General features: G+C 45.6%; 1 protein-coding gene across 11 annotated transcripts in view; it reads left to right on the plus strand.

The window, feature by feature from the left end:
• Positions 1–16434, plus strand: part of NAV1 (neuron navigator 1) — a 278297-nt gene that overhangs the window by 195924 nt on the left and 65939 nt on the right. For 3 of the 11 annotated variants that reach the window (XM_081866981.1, XM_081866972.1, XM_081866973.1), the window contains exon 1: positions 8626–8783. The exons of the other annotated variants lie outside the window; for them this stretch is intronic. In XM_081866981.1, coding sequence (XP_081723107.1) covers positions 8716–8783 — 68 coding nt within the window. In that variant the 5' untranslated portion in view covers positions 8626–8715. Of the gene's footprint in view, positions 1–8625; positions 8784–16434 lie in introns of those variants that run through there. 11 annotated transcript variants of the gene reach the window in all.

Here is a 16434-nt window from a genome sequence, read left to right on the forward strand (position 1 = left end):
TCTCTCTCCCTTAATTTACTTCATAGTCTTCATTCATCTTTTCCCATGGAAACAACCCACCTTGTTGGGTGGGATCAGTTTTTCTTAACCATGAATGGGCAAACTCTCATACAGTTGCTTACTCTAGAGGTTGTTGGAATGAAGAAATCCTGTTAGTGCCCTCACCAAGCATAGACTTAGCTGCGTGTGTTTAGCCTGGAATTTTATTATATTATAGCCATCTATAATATAATATAATATAATATAATATAATATAATATAATATAATATAATATAATATAATATAATATAATATAATATAATATAATATAATATAATATAATATAATATAATATAATATAATATAATATATAATTATTTTATTTTATTGCCATCTAAATATCTAAACAGCTTTCACATGGAAGATGGAGCAGGCTTGTTTTCTCTTGTTCTGGAGGTTAAGACCTGAACCAATGGATTCATGTTACAAGAAAGGAGATTCTGACTAAACATCAAGAAGAACTTCCTGACAGAAAGAGCTGTTTGACAGTGGAACAGACTCTTTCAGAAGGTGGTGTATTCTCCTTCCATTGAGGTTTTTAAGCAGAGGTTGGATGCCCATCTGTCATGGATGCTTTAGCTGAGATCCCTGCACTGCAGGGAATTGGATTAGGTGACCCTCAGTGGTTTCATACCACATTATGTGGGTCTAGAGCAGGGGCTGATTTGCCATCCCACAAAACTAAGAAAGACTTTGACTAACCCCTGCCCTATCATTCATAGAACATAGATTTCCAAAAGGGAGCAGGAAACCAGGACAAAAGCTCTGGGATTTGGGTAGGGGAGAAAAGTTGGGGGTAGGGTGGAAATAAAAATGAAAAATAAGGAAAGATGCAACAGTAGCTGAAATGAGATAGAAGAGAAGAAGGATAAGTGATAACTGTACATTTATGTGTCCCTCCATTTCTGACATGGAGGGTTGTTTAAGGAAAGTGTCCTTTCACCAATTTCTTAGGGCAGGTGAAAAGCACAAGATTACCTTGTAAGTCGACCATACACTCCTTTTATGCTTCACCTACCTGGACAGTAGTGCAAGCTGTCACCTGTCACTGGAAAACTGTGTGCCCTTCCTTAATGTGGGTCACTACTTTAAGGAACTCTAAAATAGCCAAAGGGAGAGGATATTCAGATATGATTTATGAAAGGAGAGGAATAACTTTTCATCAGAGCTGCATTCCAGAGGCCACATAGTGGTGATGTGTTGTGAACCCCAAAGGGAACAGGTGCTTGCTCCAAGCATGCCACATTCTTCTAGCAGCTGTCACCCCACTTGCCTGGCAGCATTAGAGCTGTATAAGTCTGCCCTGCCTTCCTTCTGCCATAAAAGCAGATGCTAACTTTTCCATGCCAATTTATGATGGGGAGAACAGTGGCTCTCCAAGGCTCCTTTCTCCTTCCGCTTAGATTGGTCCTATAATTCTGTCTTTGGTTCTAAAGTTTTTGATGCTGGTATGGCCACATGGAGAAATTTCCATGCCATTGGTTGTCATGCATGGTACCTGCTGGTGGTGATGTGGATACAGAAACTCCCTGCAAGAATCTACAGCATGATCTAGGAGTTTGTATGGTGTGCTGTAGCCCTGACACGGAAGCTATTCTGGCCTACTTCTATACAACTGGTGCACACCAGTGCACACTTACACGTGGGGAGGGGTTTAATCTGCTGTAGTGATTGTGGGTATGGATCTGGAACATAGGGGTGGTACTTGTTCTGGATTAATGGATCTCAAAGGCAAAGGAGAAATGGGGCAATCAAAAGGTGAGATTTCATGGAGAATCTATTGTTGCTTGACAGTACCCTTCATGGATAGCTAAGTTTTTAAGGCATCAATAGAAAGGAAGTTGCTGAAATGGGAGGAAAGGAAGAGCATGGAAGTACGTTGACTCATGTCTGCATTAAAAGGAAATATTACAGGTTCTGCCTTCAATACTTAACTTTCAGGGTTTTTTGGATATATGGTAATTTCTTCCCCCTCCCCTTACTTTTCCAGTCCCCTTGAACAGAATAACAGAAAGGGGTTGTGAGCCTGTGGCATTTGGTACTGGCTTTTGTCAACTGATAGATAGTTCACACTTGAGGGGACCTGCTAGAGTGTCTCATTGCATTTTCCCTAGTACAATTTGTTTCATACGCTAACAGGGAATTTGGAATACGTGGTTCTATATAGCAGTTAGGCTTAGGCTGCAGTCTCATCCACATTTACTTTGGGAGTAAGTCCCTTGGAAATCAAGATGGCTTCCTTTTATTTATTATTTATTTCTAAATCACTTAAGATTAAAATAATATGTATCTTGAGTAGACATGCACAGGATTGTGATGCTTCTGAAACCTTGAAGTCAGCAGGGAGACAAGTCAGTGGCCTGAGATTCTCACGCGAGAAACAGAGGGACATGTTTAACTGAGTCATCCTCTTTATCCTTGCAAAATGAGGGGTGCCGGGGAGTAGCAGCTTCTGAAGTCTGGATGAGGTCAGTCCTCGGTCCGATATGATTTAAGAGACTCTTCCTATAACTCTCCCAAAATGCTGGCCAGAGAACTGAAGAAAGGAGAGAAAGCATGAGCCTCAAACTAGCTGATTTACTAGGCAAGCCTCGTGCTCAAGAAAGGGGGTGGGGAAGATGAGCTTCTTCAAGCTAGCTGATTTACAAGGCAGGCAGTGGGCTCAGGGGAGAAGCAGCATGGAGCAGCGCACAGGAGGAGTAAATAATGGATGGCCCTTTTAATCACACCATGCATGGGGATTCCTTCGGAGTGAGCAGTGGCCTGCTTTCTGCAATGCCTTACCCGTGGGTCCATATGGCTGGCTTCCATTGCTGCCTAATTGTGTTGCTTAGGATCGTGGAGTCTCGTTGCTCCCTAGCAATTCTGTGCAGCAATTCTTGCATATGATAAAGTTGACTGTAGTCCATGATAGCTTATGCCATAAAAACATTTGTTAGTCTTTATGGTGCCGTGAGGTTTCTTTTGTTTTCATTTCTTTGAAAGAGGCTGGTTGAATTCCAAAGTTACCAAATCACCTGATATCTAATTAGCCTCTGCATAGCCAGTCCCAGCAGACAGATCAGACACACATGCATGCCTGCACATTTAAAAATGCACATCCTTCCTCTCACACATCTGTGTACAGTTGCATTCATACTACATCTACTCAATCACACATGGAGTTAATTAAAACTAGGGAATCAGACCCATTGCTTGCTGTTTTATAGTTTCTCTGGGCACAGGAATAAACAAGGTGTAGTTTGAGGGCCCACTGACAAGGGAGTAGAGAAGAAGGCCTTGCCAAGGCAAAGGAAAGCTTGAGGAAGGAATTACTTATTTCTGAGTCCATAGGGACCTGTTCTTTCAGCCTTGCTCACATGTTTAACCCTCTGTCGCCTGAGTTCAAAAAGCTCTGTAAATACAGATTACTGGTAAAAGACAAGGAACAAAACCAACTTTCAGATTGAATCTGCAAGCCTTTCTGCTCCTTCCTTAAATAGCAGAGATACGGAGATTGTTCTGCTGGGAAATAATGTTGTAATTTATTTACTTGCTGGAGGTTAATGTATATGATAGTGTGGAGCAACTGCTATGTTTTTAAATGTGTCTGTTAATATCTTGTAACATAAACGGTTTAGCTTGACTGGCTGACACAGTTAAGCACATGGATTATGACTTGTGCAGCCGTCTGCATGAAAGTGAGGCGGGCTCGTTGTCAGCTATGGTGGTGAAAGCCTCCTGCATATGTGTGGAGTTTCATTATCTCAACGAGAAAGAGGGAAGACAGGAGGCTCTGCAACACTTGTTTATCAGCCATGGCATTACAGCCCTGGACTGTGCTGTGCCCATCTGTCATGAAAATAAAAGATAGGGGCATATTTGAAATAAATGCAAAATATACATATATTTCAGATTTAACACTGTTATCCATGAATTCTAACAGAAAATGGAAACAATCAGTAAGATGTTTTAAAGCATTTTGTTTTGGAGTATATATGAGTGAAGGAATGTAATCAAACCATGGTGACTGTCAGTAGCCTGGTTTGTATGCACAAACAAAGAAATGGGCTCATAGCTTCTTTGCTCCTCCGTGGTCCATTTTGCTGCCATGCTGCACTGAGTTCAGCCGAGATTTGGTTTGGAGTGTCATCTGAAGTGAGCTTCCTGGTTAAACTCCTTCCTTGCTGGCCAAAAGCTATAACAAAGAACAAACCTTGGTTACAGCTTGTGGTTAGTGAGAAGAGAGTTTAACTATGAGCCCTCGATTTGGATGGCGATCTAAGCTAAGTTTGGCGCGGCAGCAAAAGGACAGGAGGAGCACAGAAGCTGCAAACTCCCATCCGGGAGCTTGCACATTCACATGGTCCTGCTAAGTCAGGTTTGGCTTATGCCAATGAGGCTGGTTTGTACAGCTTTAAATGTGCTGATGCCAGCATTCAAGAAAGGTTAAGAATCACTGTTCTAAATTGATGCCATGAGCAGCAGTCTATGGAAAAATCCATAAATTTTGCTGGATGAAATAGCATGAGGAATTCGACCATGATAGCTTATTCACAAGAATCTTAATTGTAATGTGTTTTTGTTTTTAAAACCACCCTGTTTAGCACACCGGAAGGCAAGCCTGATTCTGCTCATGTTAACATTGATAGAAAGCATTTGTGTGATTTGAATTGCAATGCAATGGGCTTTGTCCATCAGTTACCTCGGTGGTTGTTATTATGCATTGTCTATCAGGGAGTATTAAGAGATGTAATTGGGGAATCAGTCTCATTCAGTGGAGCTGCCCTTACTGGTGATGTCTCTTTACATCTCACATCCATTTTGCACATCTCTGGACCAGAGTGAAAAATCCACCAGTCTCATTTCAAGTCTGCACCCTGTCCTTGAGAAAAGGTGAAGTTTAAAGGACCATCACAAATATCCTTACTACACAGATAGTGCACTGGCCGAAAGGAAAGAGGGTCTTGTAGAGGGTAGAGGAAAACATGAATCAGGTGAGCTGACCTCAGATACCTTAAAGCCAGTGACGACAGCAGCTTTGATATCTCTGTTGCCTTTTGTGTGTGAATCTTCCTTTCTAGGTCTCTTTTGAACATGTTTCAGCTCGAAACTGTCTCCCTGCCGTCTTATTTGTACCTGAGTCAGGATGACCTGGTTAAGGCAGCCCAAATGGTGTAATACAGGCAGCACTTAATTTTACCACGCTCTTCTGACTCAGCAGGGTGCCCTGAATTTAGACCTTTGGCGTCCCACTTAACAGTCATTGAGGGCATATCAAGGAGAGATGGCCAGGCTGCTATTGACAGACACTCTTTACTTGACCTTGGGAAGTGGTGCTACCAATGCCTGTACATCGGGTTTTGCAGACATATGCCTGACAGGCGTTCAGTGCCATGGGTATCAGCTATTGTAGTAGGAGGACCAGTTATGGTCCTATGGCTGGGTCGGGATGGCATGGGGATGAGGGACCAACTCCCTTCTCTTGCGGGGGCCCAATTAGTGCCATTGCCTTCCGTTAAGAGTTTGGGTGTAATCCTTGACCCCTCCCTTTCCATGGAGGCGCAAGTTACAGCAACAGCCAAGGCGACATTTTTCCACCTTCGCCGCATCAAGCAGTTGGTCCCTTACCTTTCCCGCCCCAACCTGGCCACAGTGATCCATGCGACGGTCATCTCCAGGCTTGACTACTGTAATTAGCTCTACGCAGGGCTGCTCAGAAACTCCAGCGGGTGCAGAATGCTGCAGCGAGGCTCCTCACGGGGTCTCTGCCATGGGAGCATATTCACCCAGTGCTTTTCAAGCTGCACTGGCTCCCGGTGGAGTACAGGGTCAGATTTAAGGTGCTGCTTTTGACCTTTAAAGCCCTTCACGGCCTAGGACCCTAGGACCTACGGGACCGCCTCTCCCGATATGCCCCACGGAGAGCCTCAAGGTCCATAAATAGCAACACCCTAGTGGTCCCGGGCCCTAAGGAAGTTAGATTAGCTTCAACGAGAGCCAGGGCCTTTTCAACTCTGGCTCTGGCCTGGTGGAACGCTCTGCCTCATGAGACCAGGGCCCTGCAGGATCTGATTTCTTTCCGCAGGGCCTGTAAGACAGAGTTGTTCCGCCTGGCCTTTGGCTTGGAGCCAATTTGATTCCCTTCCTTCCTCTCTTTCTTTTTTCTTTTCCTTCTCCTCCTGCGAGGAGGCTACATTTTAATGTTTCAATATTTTAATGTTCTATTTTAATTTTGTTTTTAAGTTGTAATCATTCAACTTGTTTTTATTATTGCTTGTAAGCCACTCTGGGCCCGGCCTTGGGGTATAAATAAAAAATTATTATTATTATTATATTATTATTATTAAATAAATTTGATTCTTCTGGGAAGTGGGTTATCCTTCTTTCCTGGTCCCTATCACGTGTATTTCCGGCAGAAGTGGTCAAGGAGAAGAGTATTTCTTATAATATGGGGGTCTGCAGAGAGGGGCTTGTGGGGGGGCAACCACAACCCCTAGATTAGATTTCATTTTTTAAAGAAGTTTCCAGCATTTGTAGAACCTTAGCTATGAGACAAAATGTGCAGGCAGTATTCTAATTTGTTTTGTGAGAAACCAGCCCACTCCCACCTTTCCGTGTCTTAGCCAATCAGTGAAGTCATAGCAATGACTTACATTTATTTGGGAGAGGAGATCTAGCCAATTAGACATAAAAGGCTAGAGTGAAAGACCCATTATTAGACCCTTGCTGTCCCCTAAACACACACACAATTCAGGTAGCTACGATTTTAGTATAGCTGTAATCGGGGAATAGCATGTCAACTCAAAAACAAATTGTAGCGGCAAATATAGGATCTTAATTCTAACTCAGGACTTTCATGTCATTGTAATGTCACAGCAGGCCCTATAGTCAGAAGGCTGGGTAGTGACTCCCACAAATGGTGGGCTTTCCCTTGGTCTTCTCACACAACTCACAGATTTTAGGTGCTCCTGAAACAAATGCTGCACCCAGCGGTGTAGCTAGGAGGCGGGGTGAGCTGGCCATGGGGGCAGGGGGGCGCTGCATGGAGCCTCTCCGCCACCTCCCCCTCAGCTGTAGGGCGGCTGAGTGAGAGGTGGAGGGCATACGCAAGCCCCATGCTGCCATTTCAAGCCACCATGCCCCTGCGGTGTTGCACCCAGTGCCAGCCATGTTTTGTTACGTTTGTTGACTAAACTAAACTAAACTAAAAAGTTTCATGAGCCCATTTTCTATTTATTATTTTTAAAAGTATTTGTTGTTTTGTCACCCCCCCCCAGTGATGACACCCAGGGTGACCCACACCCCCTTCCCCCACCACTGGCTGCACCTGGATTGCTTATGGCAGGCACGTGCAACAGGGAGATCACTGGACGTCTGTGGTAGACCACTGGAATATCAGTGGCTCCCCCCAAAGAAGCTGAACAGGGTTTTCCTCTCTAAAAAAGCCCAATAACCCCTAAAAACGTCCCGCTAAAAAAAGCTCAACAACTTTGACCTGGGGTCACAAAACTGATCACTGCCAGTTTTTAACTCTGTGAGTAGATCTCAGTCTCTTGGGAGACCCCTGGCTTATGGCTATCACAAATTCATGACTAGGGTGAGACTTAAACTGGAGCCTTCCCAGCTTAATCTTACTCCACCAACCCTTGGGTATGACCATTGGATATGTATGGGAATCACGAGTTGTGATTACTGCCATAGTCACAGCCTATTGTGCCTGACTATCAGGAATTAACACTAATATACAAATGTCACCAGTGTCACTATCAGAAATGGTTGCCTAGAAGAATCCCCTCTGGGGGATGTTGGGAATTTTTCTCACCAAGCTTAATCAGTCGGTGGCAAAGGCAAAGGCGAAGGTGGGGTGGGGGACCCATGCTGCTATCAGAGTCCTCAGAATGGGTCATAAATAGCTGTCCTCTGGAATCAAAGCTGAATTGCTGCTTAAGTTGGACGACAATGTGAAACAATTGCCTGTATTTGAAAGCAAGTGGATCCTTTTGCCGAATTCAAAGCATATGGACCCGTCGACCTGTTTCTGGTCTTGCTAGCATCCTTTTCCAATGTCTTCCCCACCCTCGCAGCAAGGTGCGTGATCGATTGTATAGCTGCGATAACTGTACAGTTACAGAGATACACCTTAAAGCAGCCAGGGAGCAGAGAGTCTGGTGAAGAACAAAGACAATTTGCTTGCCTGTTGCCAGGATGAAGGTTGTTGCGGGAGCACGGAATATGCAGGGCAAAGGGTACGTGGCATGGGGGGAAAGGTTGATGCACTTCGGGTTCTGCAGCGCCCACTCCCCAGGGCTGGTTGGCTAAGGGGAGCCCCTTCCTTTCCCCAGGGTGGCATGCATCTTTGCGCTGCAGTCTCTGCTGCAAGGAGGAATCTGCTACCAGGCAGCCCTTTGTCTGCCGTACCTGCAGTGGGTGTTAAAGAGGCAGCTTCCAGAAGCCGAGGGGACAAGAGTCAGCGCGGAGGGGAAATAGTGCGCTGCAGCTTTAAGCCTAGCTTGACAGGAGCCGTCGGAGGGGGAGAGCGAGCGCAAGGGGAGGGCGAAGGAGGGACAGAGGGAAGGGTCTAATTTCTTCTCCTCCCTCCTCGCTTCATGTGGCCGCTTTCTAGGAGACTGAGCGACTAGCAGGGAGCCTCTGCTGGAAAGCTGGCTATGAGTTTATAGGGACGATCTGAGAAAATGCTTCATGCCCCGTTGCAGAGGTCGGGGAGGACGCTCCGGACGGTACATTTTGCCAGGCCCAGCAGGTAAGGCAGAGGGGCGCATTGGGGGCTCGGGGTTCAGAGGTGCCTCGCCAAGGAGACGATCCGGGCTGCAAGGCAGAGCTGGCCCGTCTCGTTGCTTACCGGCTTGCTCGGCGCAAAAGGGTCAGAAGTGCCTCGGGCAGCGCCCGCCGCGTGGTCTCTTGACAGTTCTCTGCGCCGCGGAATCCGCCCCTGCGCTCCACACGGTCAGTGGGATCTGGAGCGATGCGGACTCCGGGGGGTCACGTCTAAGCAGAAACAATGACAGAAATGGGGGCAGGTGGGAGGAGCAGCCCTTCGGCAATGTCCGTGGGGCGCCAGGTGTGGGGAGACCCCCACGGGCTCGCGCGAACTCAAGACAAACCCTGCTGCTGCTTCGGAAGCCTCGGCTAAAGCGGGGCGTGGGTGGTGGGATTTAAACTGCAAATGCCATTCGCCCCTCTCTCGCGCTACAAAGGGAATGGGTTTTACTTAACGGAAAGCCTCCTTGGCGGTGGAGAAAGGCGCTCATTTTAGCGTCGTCTAAACGTTGCAGTCAAAGCAGCAGAGAAAAGGAAAAAGGAATTGTTCCGAACGACTGTGGGAGTTTTTAATATAAAAAAATGTTTTTAATCACCGCACGCTGCGCGCGGATATCGATAAAGCTCTGGGGAGACTGGGGAGGGAGAGAGAGGCGGTCGTCTTGTATGGCATTTCATTGGCACGATGCGATGTAACGATTCCTTGCGTGCTGTTAAAGCTGCAATCCTTGGCCAGTTCTCTTCCCCCCATTGTAATCTGCGGCCTTCCATCCTCTCGCCGGGGAACTACTAGCGAACCGTTTGGTAGCCCCTCTGCCCTCGTGGGGCACCTGGCTTGCGTCCCGCCTTCCCCCCTCCGTGCGTGTTTAGATTTGAAATGCAGCCGGCTTTAGGGACGGTGAGCGTCTCCCTCGCTTGCGCTCTTTCTGACACACACACACCCCGAATCCCAACCATCCCCTCCTGCGAAATGCGATCTTTCCGAGAGGGTTGGAAGGAAGGGGCGGAGGCCACGAGGGAAAGAATAGGTGGGACTTAGACGGTTTGAATTTGTAGGGAGCAGTTTCTGGCGTGCGATGAAGCACATGCTGGCGTGTAGACCGGCTTTGCAAGGAGCAAAAGCCAAGACCCAAGCGCAACGCAGCATTGTTTGCTTTGCAAAAGGCAGGCATGGATGGGCAGCCGTAGGGCTCAAATTTGGGAGAGTAAGCTGCCCAGGAAAGATGGAAAGCTCTGCAGCTAGGTCGGAAGGCTACGACTTCTAGGCGTTTGTTCGCGGTGCAGGGGGGGGGCGTGTTCCTCCCCACCCCCCAAGCCGCAATTTCTCCTGTGCTTAGGGGGCGGGGCAAGACTTTGCTGGAAACGTTTTTTCCTCTTCTGTTTTTTTTTTTTTTGTTTGTTTGTTTTTTTATGGGGAGTGAACTGCTCAGAGTATCTGACGTCCTTTGATCCTTTGCCACTTTTGACCTTACAAACCTAATAGGAATTAGCTGAAAATCAAAAACACACACACACAAAACACATCTCACACGCCTTGAATGGGAATGGGTCTTGAATGTCCCATTTCCATCCGTTTGCAATGGGCATTCCAAGGGTGCATTGTAATATTGTATGGGCACTGCGCTGTTTCTAGAGAAGAACGACCTACAGTGGCAGGGACATCCTGTATTTGCTTTCATTTTTTATAATTTATTTTGCACACCCCTCTCCCCCTAACTTTGCAAATATACCTAGTCTGCAGGATTGGTCCTCATGGGATGGGTCTAGCTGGACTGGGCACTGAGCAAAGTTCCTGGTCATCTTATATTTCCTGATAAAAGCACCCAAGACGCAAACTATGTTGATGTTAAGCATAAAATGTCTCCCTTTTGGACAATGGCTGTGCAGGTTGTGAATTTCTGCCTTGAAATAGCTGTGAAAACCTTACAGCCAGATGTCCACAGTTGTGCTGAATGTATGTGAAGCTGCATTCCCATCTGAGAACTAATGAAACTATATTCTGTACTCTGATTGTATCCATCCTCCGACTGCTGAATAGCTAAAATCATGTTCTTTCCATGAGGAAATGGGAGTCTGCAGGAGGAAGTCGAAACTCGATACAAAGGGGAAATCTTTGACCCAGGTTTCCTCTAAGAAAGAGAACCCATGCTCTCAGGCAGACGGGGCTTCTCATGCATTTTTGACCTGGTGCATTTTAGCAAGCTAGTCTAACTTCCTCAAGGGTTTAGAAGAGAACTGGCATAATTGGGTTTTTGAAGTTTGGGGGCTGCTTCTTAAAATGCCTTTTTTAAAATCTTGGAACAAATTTTTTTTTTAAGCCACACAGCAACTCTGCACCCAAGGTCCTTAGCTGAGTAGTAATTTGAACCCGAATTTATGACAATCCAGCCCAACACTTTGGCCAGGCACTGTATTTAGATTTGAAATGCACCTCCCTCGCTTGCTCTCTCTCTTACACACACACATACCGAATCCCACCATCCCCTCCTGCGAAATGCGATCTTTTGGAGAGGGTTGGAAGGAAGGGGTGGAGGCCACGAGGGAAAGAATAGGTGGGACTTAGAATTATGCCTGAGATTCTGGAAAACTGCTGTCAATCTGAGTAGACAGCAATGGGCTAGAATGGTCTAATGGCCAGATCCAATATGGCAGCTTCATGTACAGGTATTCATAATGCTAATTCCGCCCCTGATATCTGTAGATCTATTCAATACTATTCAACCAATACTACCCACAATCACATACCCATCCATATCCCTCAGTACAAAATCCTAGCTGGTCACTTCGCACAACAAAGATAGCTGACCAGATTTAAAACTCATACAGCCTCAGAATAAAAATAAAATAATCTATCCAACCTCCCATGTGGGGTACTACAGTAACTCCGTCTTTGTGCCACACTCAGTTTTGTGCTAATATGACTTTCACTCTGGACACCATTAAGCAAAAGATCATTTCATCAGCATTGCAACTGCTCAGGTTCTCACCCACCTGTTAGACCAATAACTTCATACATTCTAGAACAACCAAACAGCAAATACAGTAGGAAAGGGGGGAATAAATAAAAGTTCAAAACTTAAATGACTACTACGTGGTTGTTACTCTTTAGCCCATGGCCAATAGTTGGGGAGGATGGCAATTGTAGTCCGTCAACATCTGGAGGGCCCCAGGTTAGCCACCTCTGTCTTGGACAGGCTTGCAGTCCACTTGAAGACTCAACTCTGCAGTTTTGGAATACTCCTGGATCCAGACCCGAAGCTGGATCCCCAGGTTTCAGCAGTGACCAGGAGCACTTTTGCAGAAAGGGCACCTTTTCTGAGGCTGGTGCAGAAAGGACACTTTTTCCTGAAGATATCAGATCTAGCTGTGGTGACACATGCCTTAGTTATATCTTGTTTGGACTACTGAAACACACTTTGTGTGAGATTACATGCAAAGAGTGTTCAGATACCAGTTGATTCAGAATGCTACAGCCAGTTAAAACAGCTTTACTGGCTTATTTCCAAGCACAGTTGTTTACACAACCTGGGACCGGGTTATCTGACAGACTGTGCTTTCCCCATACAAGCCTGACTGTGCTTTGAGATCTTCAGAAGAGGCCACTCTTTTTTGTCCCCCCAACATCTGAAGCATGTTTGGTGGGAACTTGAGAGGGGCCCTGCTTGGTAGCTGTATCCAAGCTCAGTAACTCTTTACCAAGGGTAAAGAGCTCCTTCTGTGATAACCATCCACTGAGATGCAAACATGCAAATATTTGGCTTCATAAGCTGTCACTGTAAAATGTTAGCAGCTTGGTTAACTGGTTGTTTTTATTGTTTGCATTGATGTCTTACTTACTTGTTTTTACCTTGAGCACCATTTTGTGAAAAGACAACATACAAATTTAGCAAAGAATAATAAACCTATACATATAGTGCCTTTCTCCAAACACGTGCCAGTCTTATCCAGGAGTTCCAAATTTTGATTACAATAGATTAACCCAGAGGTTTTCAACCTTTTTGAGCCCATAGCTCCCTTAACCAACTACATCCTTTCTGCGGCACCCCTGTGGAGCTCAGGAGCCCAGTTATGTCACCCCTTGCCTGCAGAGCTGGTAGCCACTCACCCTTTTTCAAACACCCTCTCTTGTGGAGTGTTCCTTCAGCCTCCTCTCCTCTCCTCTCCCCTCTCCTTGGGAGTCCCCCCCCCCCAAAAAAGAGAGGTGCCTCCCAGAGGCACCATTTGCCTGCAGAGCGTATAGCCAGGGCTGCTGCAATAAACATCTGTGCAAGCCTTTGGGAGGCAAAAATGTGAGAGGGCATCAGAGGAGGGAGGGAAGGAAAGAGAGGCAGAGGCCAGTGTTGCCTGTGGCACCCTTAACCATCATTCAAGGCACCCCAGGGTGCCACGGCACATTGGTTGAAAACCACTGGATTAACCTACTGGGCGTGTTACATTCTGCCTTGTTTCTCAGAGAAAGGTATGGCTATTTGGGAGCAGGCTGGGTGGGGCAAGGTAGACTCTCCCTGGTATAAGTTAACACATAAGTACATTTGGCAACTAAGAAGGAAGCTAAGAGGAGACTGACATTCATCCAACGTAGTCTGAGGATCTTGGCTCAGCAGTGGACCACCTTATAGTAAGCTTTGAAAACAAACAATGAGAATCTGACGCCTAGAATGATTCATCAGCTGGTACTTGGAAACGGTGGCTGAGTTTCAGAGCTCAGCACTATTCTTAGCTGAGATACTCACACACACAGTAATAAGCAAATATCACAGTTGCCAGGAAGTTTTATCCAGCATCATCAATTTTGAGCTAATAAGAACATAAACGTTTTCTTATTGGATCAAACTTAAGGTCCATTGCATCAGCTGTAGTAAACCAAATGCCACTAAGAAGCTCACAACCAGGGCATAGTGGAGATAGCTATCCTCTGTGGTTTATTCCCTGTAACTATTAGTCACAGATATGCTGCTTCTGAATATGGAGGTTTTAATTTTAGATGGGTCCTGAAACATCTGTTGTCTTTCTTTGTGGTTTATTAAAATTCTATACCACTCTTCACCTGAAGATCACAGGGTGCTTTACAATATAAAAACACAAAAATACATCCCACAATAACAAACATAAACAATAGCCCTCCAATTGGCATGTTGTGCTTTAGCTACATAGGGCCCAGAGAAGCACCTTGTCTCTGGAAATGCTGATAGGAGTTCCAGCGCCACCTCCTCCCTGAAAAGTATTATTAGATGCATGATATCCAGAAATTCAACAGCTGTGCTTTTTATCCAACAAGGAGCTGCAGTGATGGGTAGGATGATGGTTATTTGCTGAATTGGTTTTATTGCTTGTATAACAAAACACAGGTGTTCTTTCAGAAAAAGAGTTGGCAAGCCTAGCAAATGATGGCATCCCTAGCTGCATGATCTGTGAGCTGGGTGTGTATGGCTATTCTAAGCAACTGCAAAAGTCTTTTATGCCTAATACTTGATTGGACCAAAGGGGGGGGCAGCAACCACTGCACTCATTGTGGTGCTTTGGATAATCCAGTGGGCTGATACGAATGCTGTGTGTGCATGGCATTTAATGTAATGCAACATATTAATTTGCTAGCACAAGAGTTTAATTTCTCACTTCCTTTCTTTCATTTCCAGAAAAATAATAAAACACCCTGAGACCTCTGGCTCTTTTCAAGCATCTTGGGGGAGGAGCCTCCCTAGAAGGCTTCTGTTCCAAGTTGCTCACTAAAACTTCTATATGGGGATTAATCCTGTGGCCTTTCCCTGTGGCTGTCCCAAAACAGGGCCCCCCACATTACCCAGTTTCCGAAGGCCATTCTATATCAGCCTGACCTCCTCCTTAATGTCCTTACTCAGCCTACCCCCATGGCTCCTGAAGAGAAGGGGGGCGGGAACACAGTTGGAAAGATGTTAAGTAATTTCCTCTCCAATGTGTGGGGAATTGCAGCAACAATATATGCTGTTGGCTTGGTGCTCCACTGCCCTCTGGAGTGACTTGGTTTGAACAGACTCTTTTTTGACACTGGATTTGTTGTGAAGGGAAGCAGTTTGTAACAACACATCTAAAGATTCCTCACCACCCTGTATTCGCTGATCAGTGATACATGCTCAGAAAACAATTAGCGGGTTGAGAGAATTGGCAAAACTTGGGAAAGAGTCTGTGGTGCTAAGCATAATCAGTGTGAATTGGCACTGAAATCAGAAATGGCACTGAAATGTGATGATGAAGGATCACAGTGGGGAGGATAAGACAGCAGGAGCACATGGCTCACATTGTTTCTGGGGCATCAAAGGAGTTGGGAGGTAAGAGGATCAGGCAGAGCAGAGAAAACTGGAAGACTGCAAGTAATGGCCGATGGGCATCAGAAGTGCTATGCAGGGGCAATCCCAATGCTGTGGGTCTTGCCCAGGAATATATACTTGCCCTTCAGCCCGAATCATTCCTTCCCTTCTTGAACTATTTGTTGTTGTTTTTTACACTCAAGTTCACTTCAGGCTTCATTGGCTAGATCCTTCTAAGCTTGGCGTGCCCACTGATTAGTAGGAGTGTCCATTGTACTGTCAAGGGCCTCTTGTTCTCTACAAAAGCCCTCAATAGGCCTATTCCAGCCACTTCAGTTAAAAGCTCTTCTAGACACAAGCCGCCTGGAGTCCCCCTATCTACTCATGGGGAAAACACTAGTTTCCTGAGAAAGGCAACCCCTTTTAATTCACTGGCTTCCCCAAGTATGGGGAAGAGCAAGCTGGATGCAGAGGAAGAAATGGAAGGAAAGAACTGACAGAGACCATGGAGGTACTTACTGTATATCCCAAGTAATTTACCAACAAGTACAGTGGTACCTCGGTTTGCGAACTTAATCCGTTCCAGAAGTCCGTTCTTAAACCGAAACCGTTCTTAAACCGAGGTGCGCTTTCCCTAATGAGGCCTCCCACCGCCGGTGCCCTTCCACTGTTCAGATTCCGTTCTTAGATCAAGGTAAAGTTTGCAAACCAGGACACTACTTCCAGTTTTGCAGAGTTTGTAAACCAAATAGTTCGTAAACAGGGCTGTTCTTAAACCGAGGTACCACTGTAATTTGATATCGAGCAAGAGGACCTCATCAGAGAGAATTTTTTGCCAGCTTTGTGTCAAGATTATTACTTGTTCTGTCTTTGCCCTAGGAAGAGCTTTCACAACACTCAGGTGGTCCACCTTTTAAGAGAAGGAGATATTAGTGGTGTCTTCTCCAGATTGCGGTCTTTTTGTTGCTCCATAAAGAGAATACCAGACTAGCATCTCAAATATTTTGTACCATCTTCTTCCTTGAGCCCCACATGCAAGAAGGCAAACAATGGAGGATCAGAGGCTAAGGCTTGTTCTTGGCAACACTAGGCAAATCTGAATGTTGCTCTTCTAATGCACAGCCATTTGAAGGATTTGGTTTTAAGAAATGTTCATTCACAGGACTGAATACGATAGGATGTTTTTCCTCGGGATTAATTAGCCTGTATTTAAATTTTAATCCCCCATGCAGACATTTTAATAAGGATTAGAAGTGTTTTACAGAGCCAAGATAAATTTGCAAAATATGTGTTTGGAGCATAATTAATGCTTAATCAGTCCATCCACAAACTTATTTCAAGAGCCTTAAA

Source organism: Podarcis erhardii (genome assembly GCF_964252035.2).
Source record: "Podarcis erhardii genome assembly, chromosome: 6".
Lineage (NCBI taxonomy): Eukaryota > Metazoa > Chordata > Lepidosauria > Squamata > Lacertidae > Podarcis > Podarcis erhardii.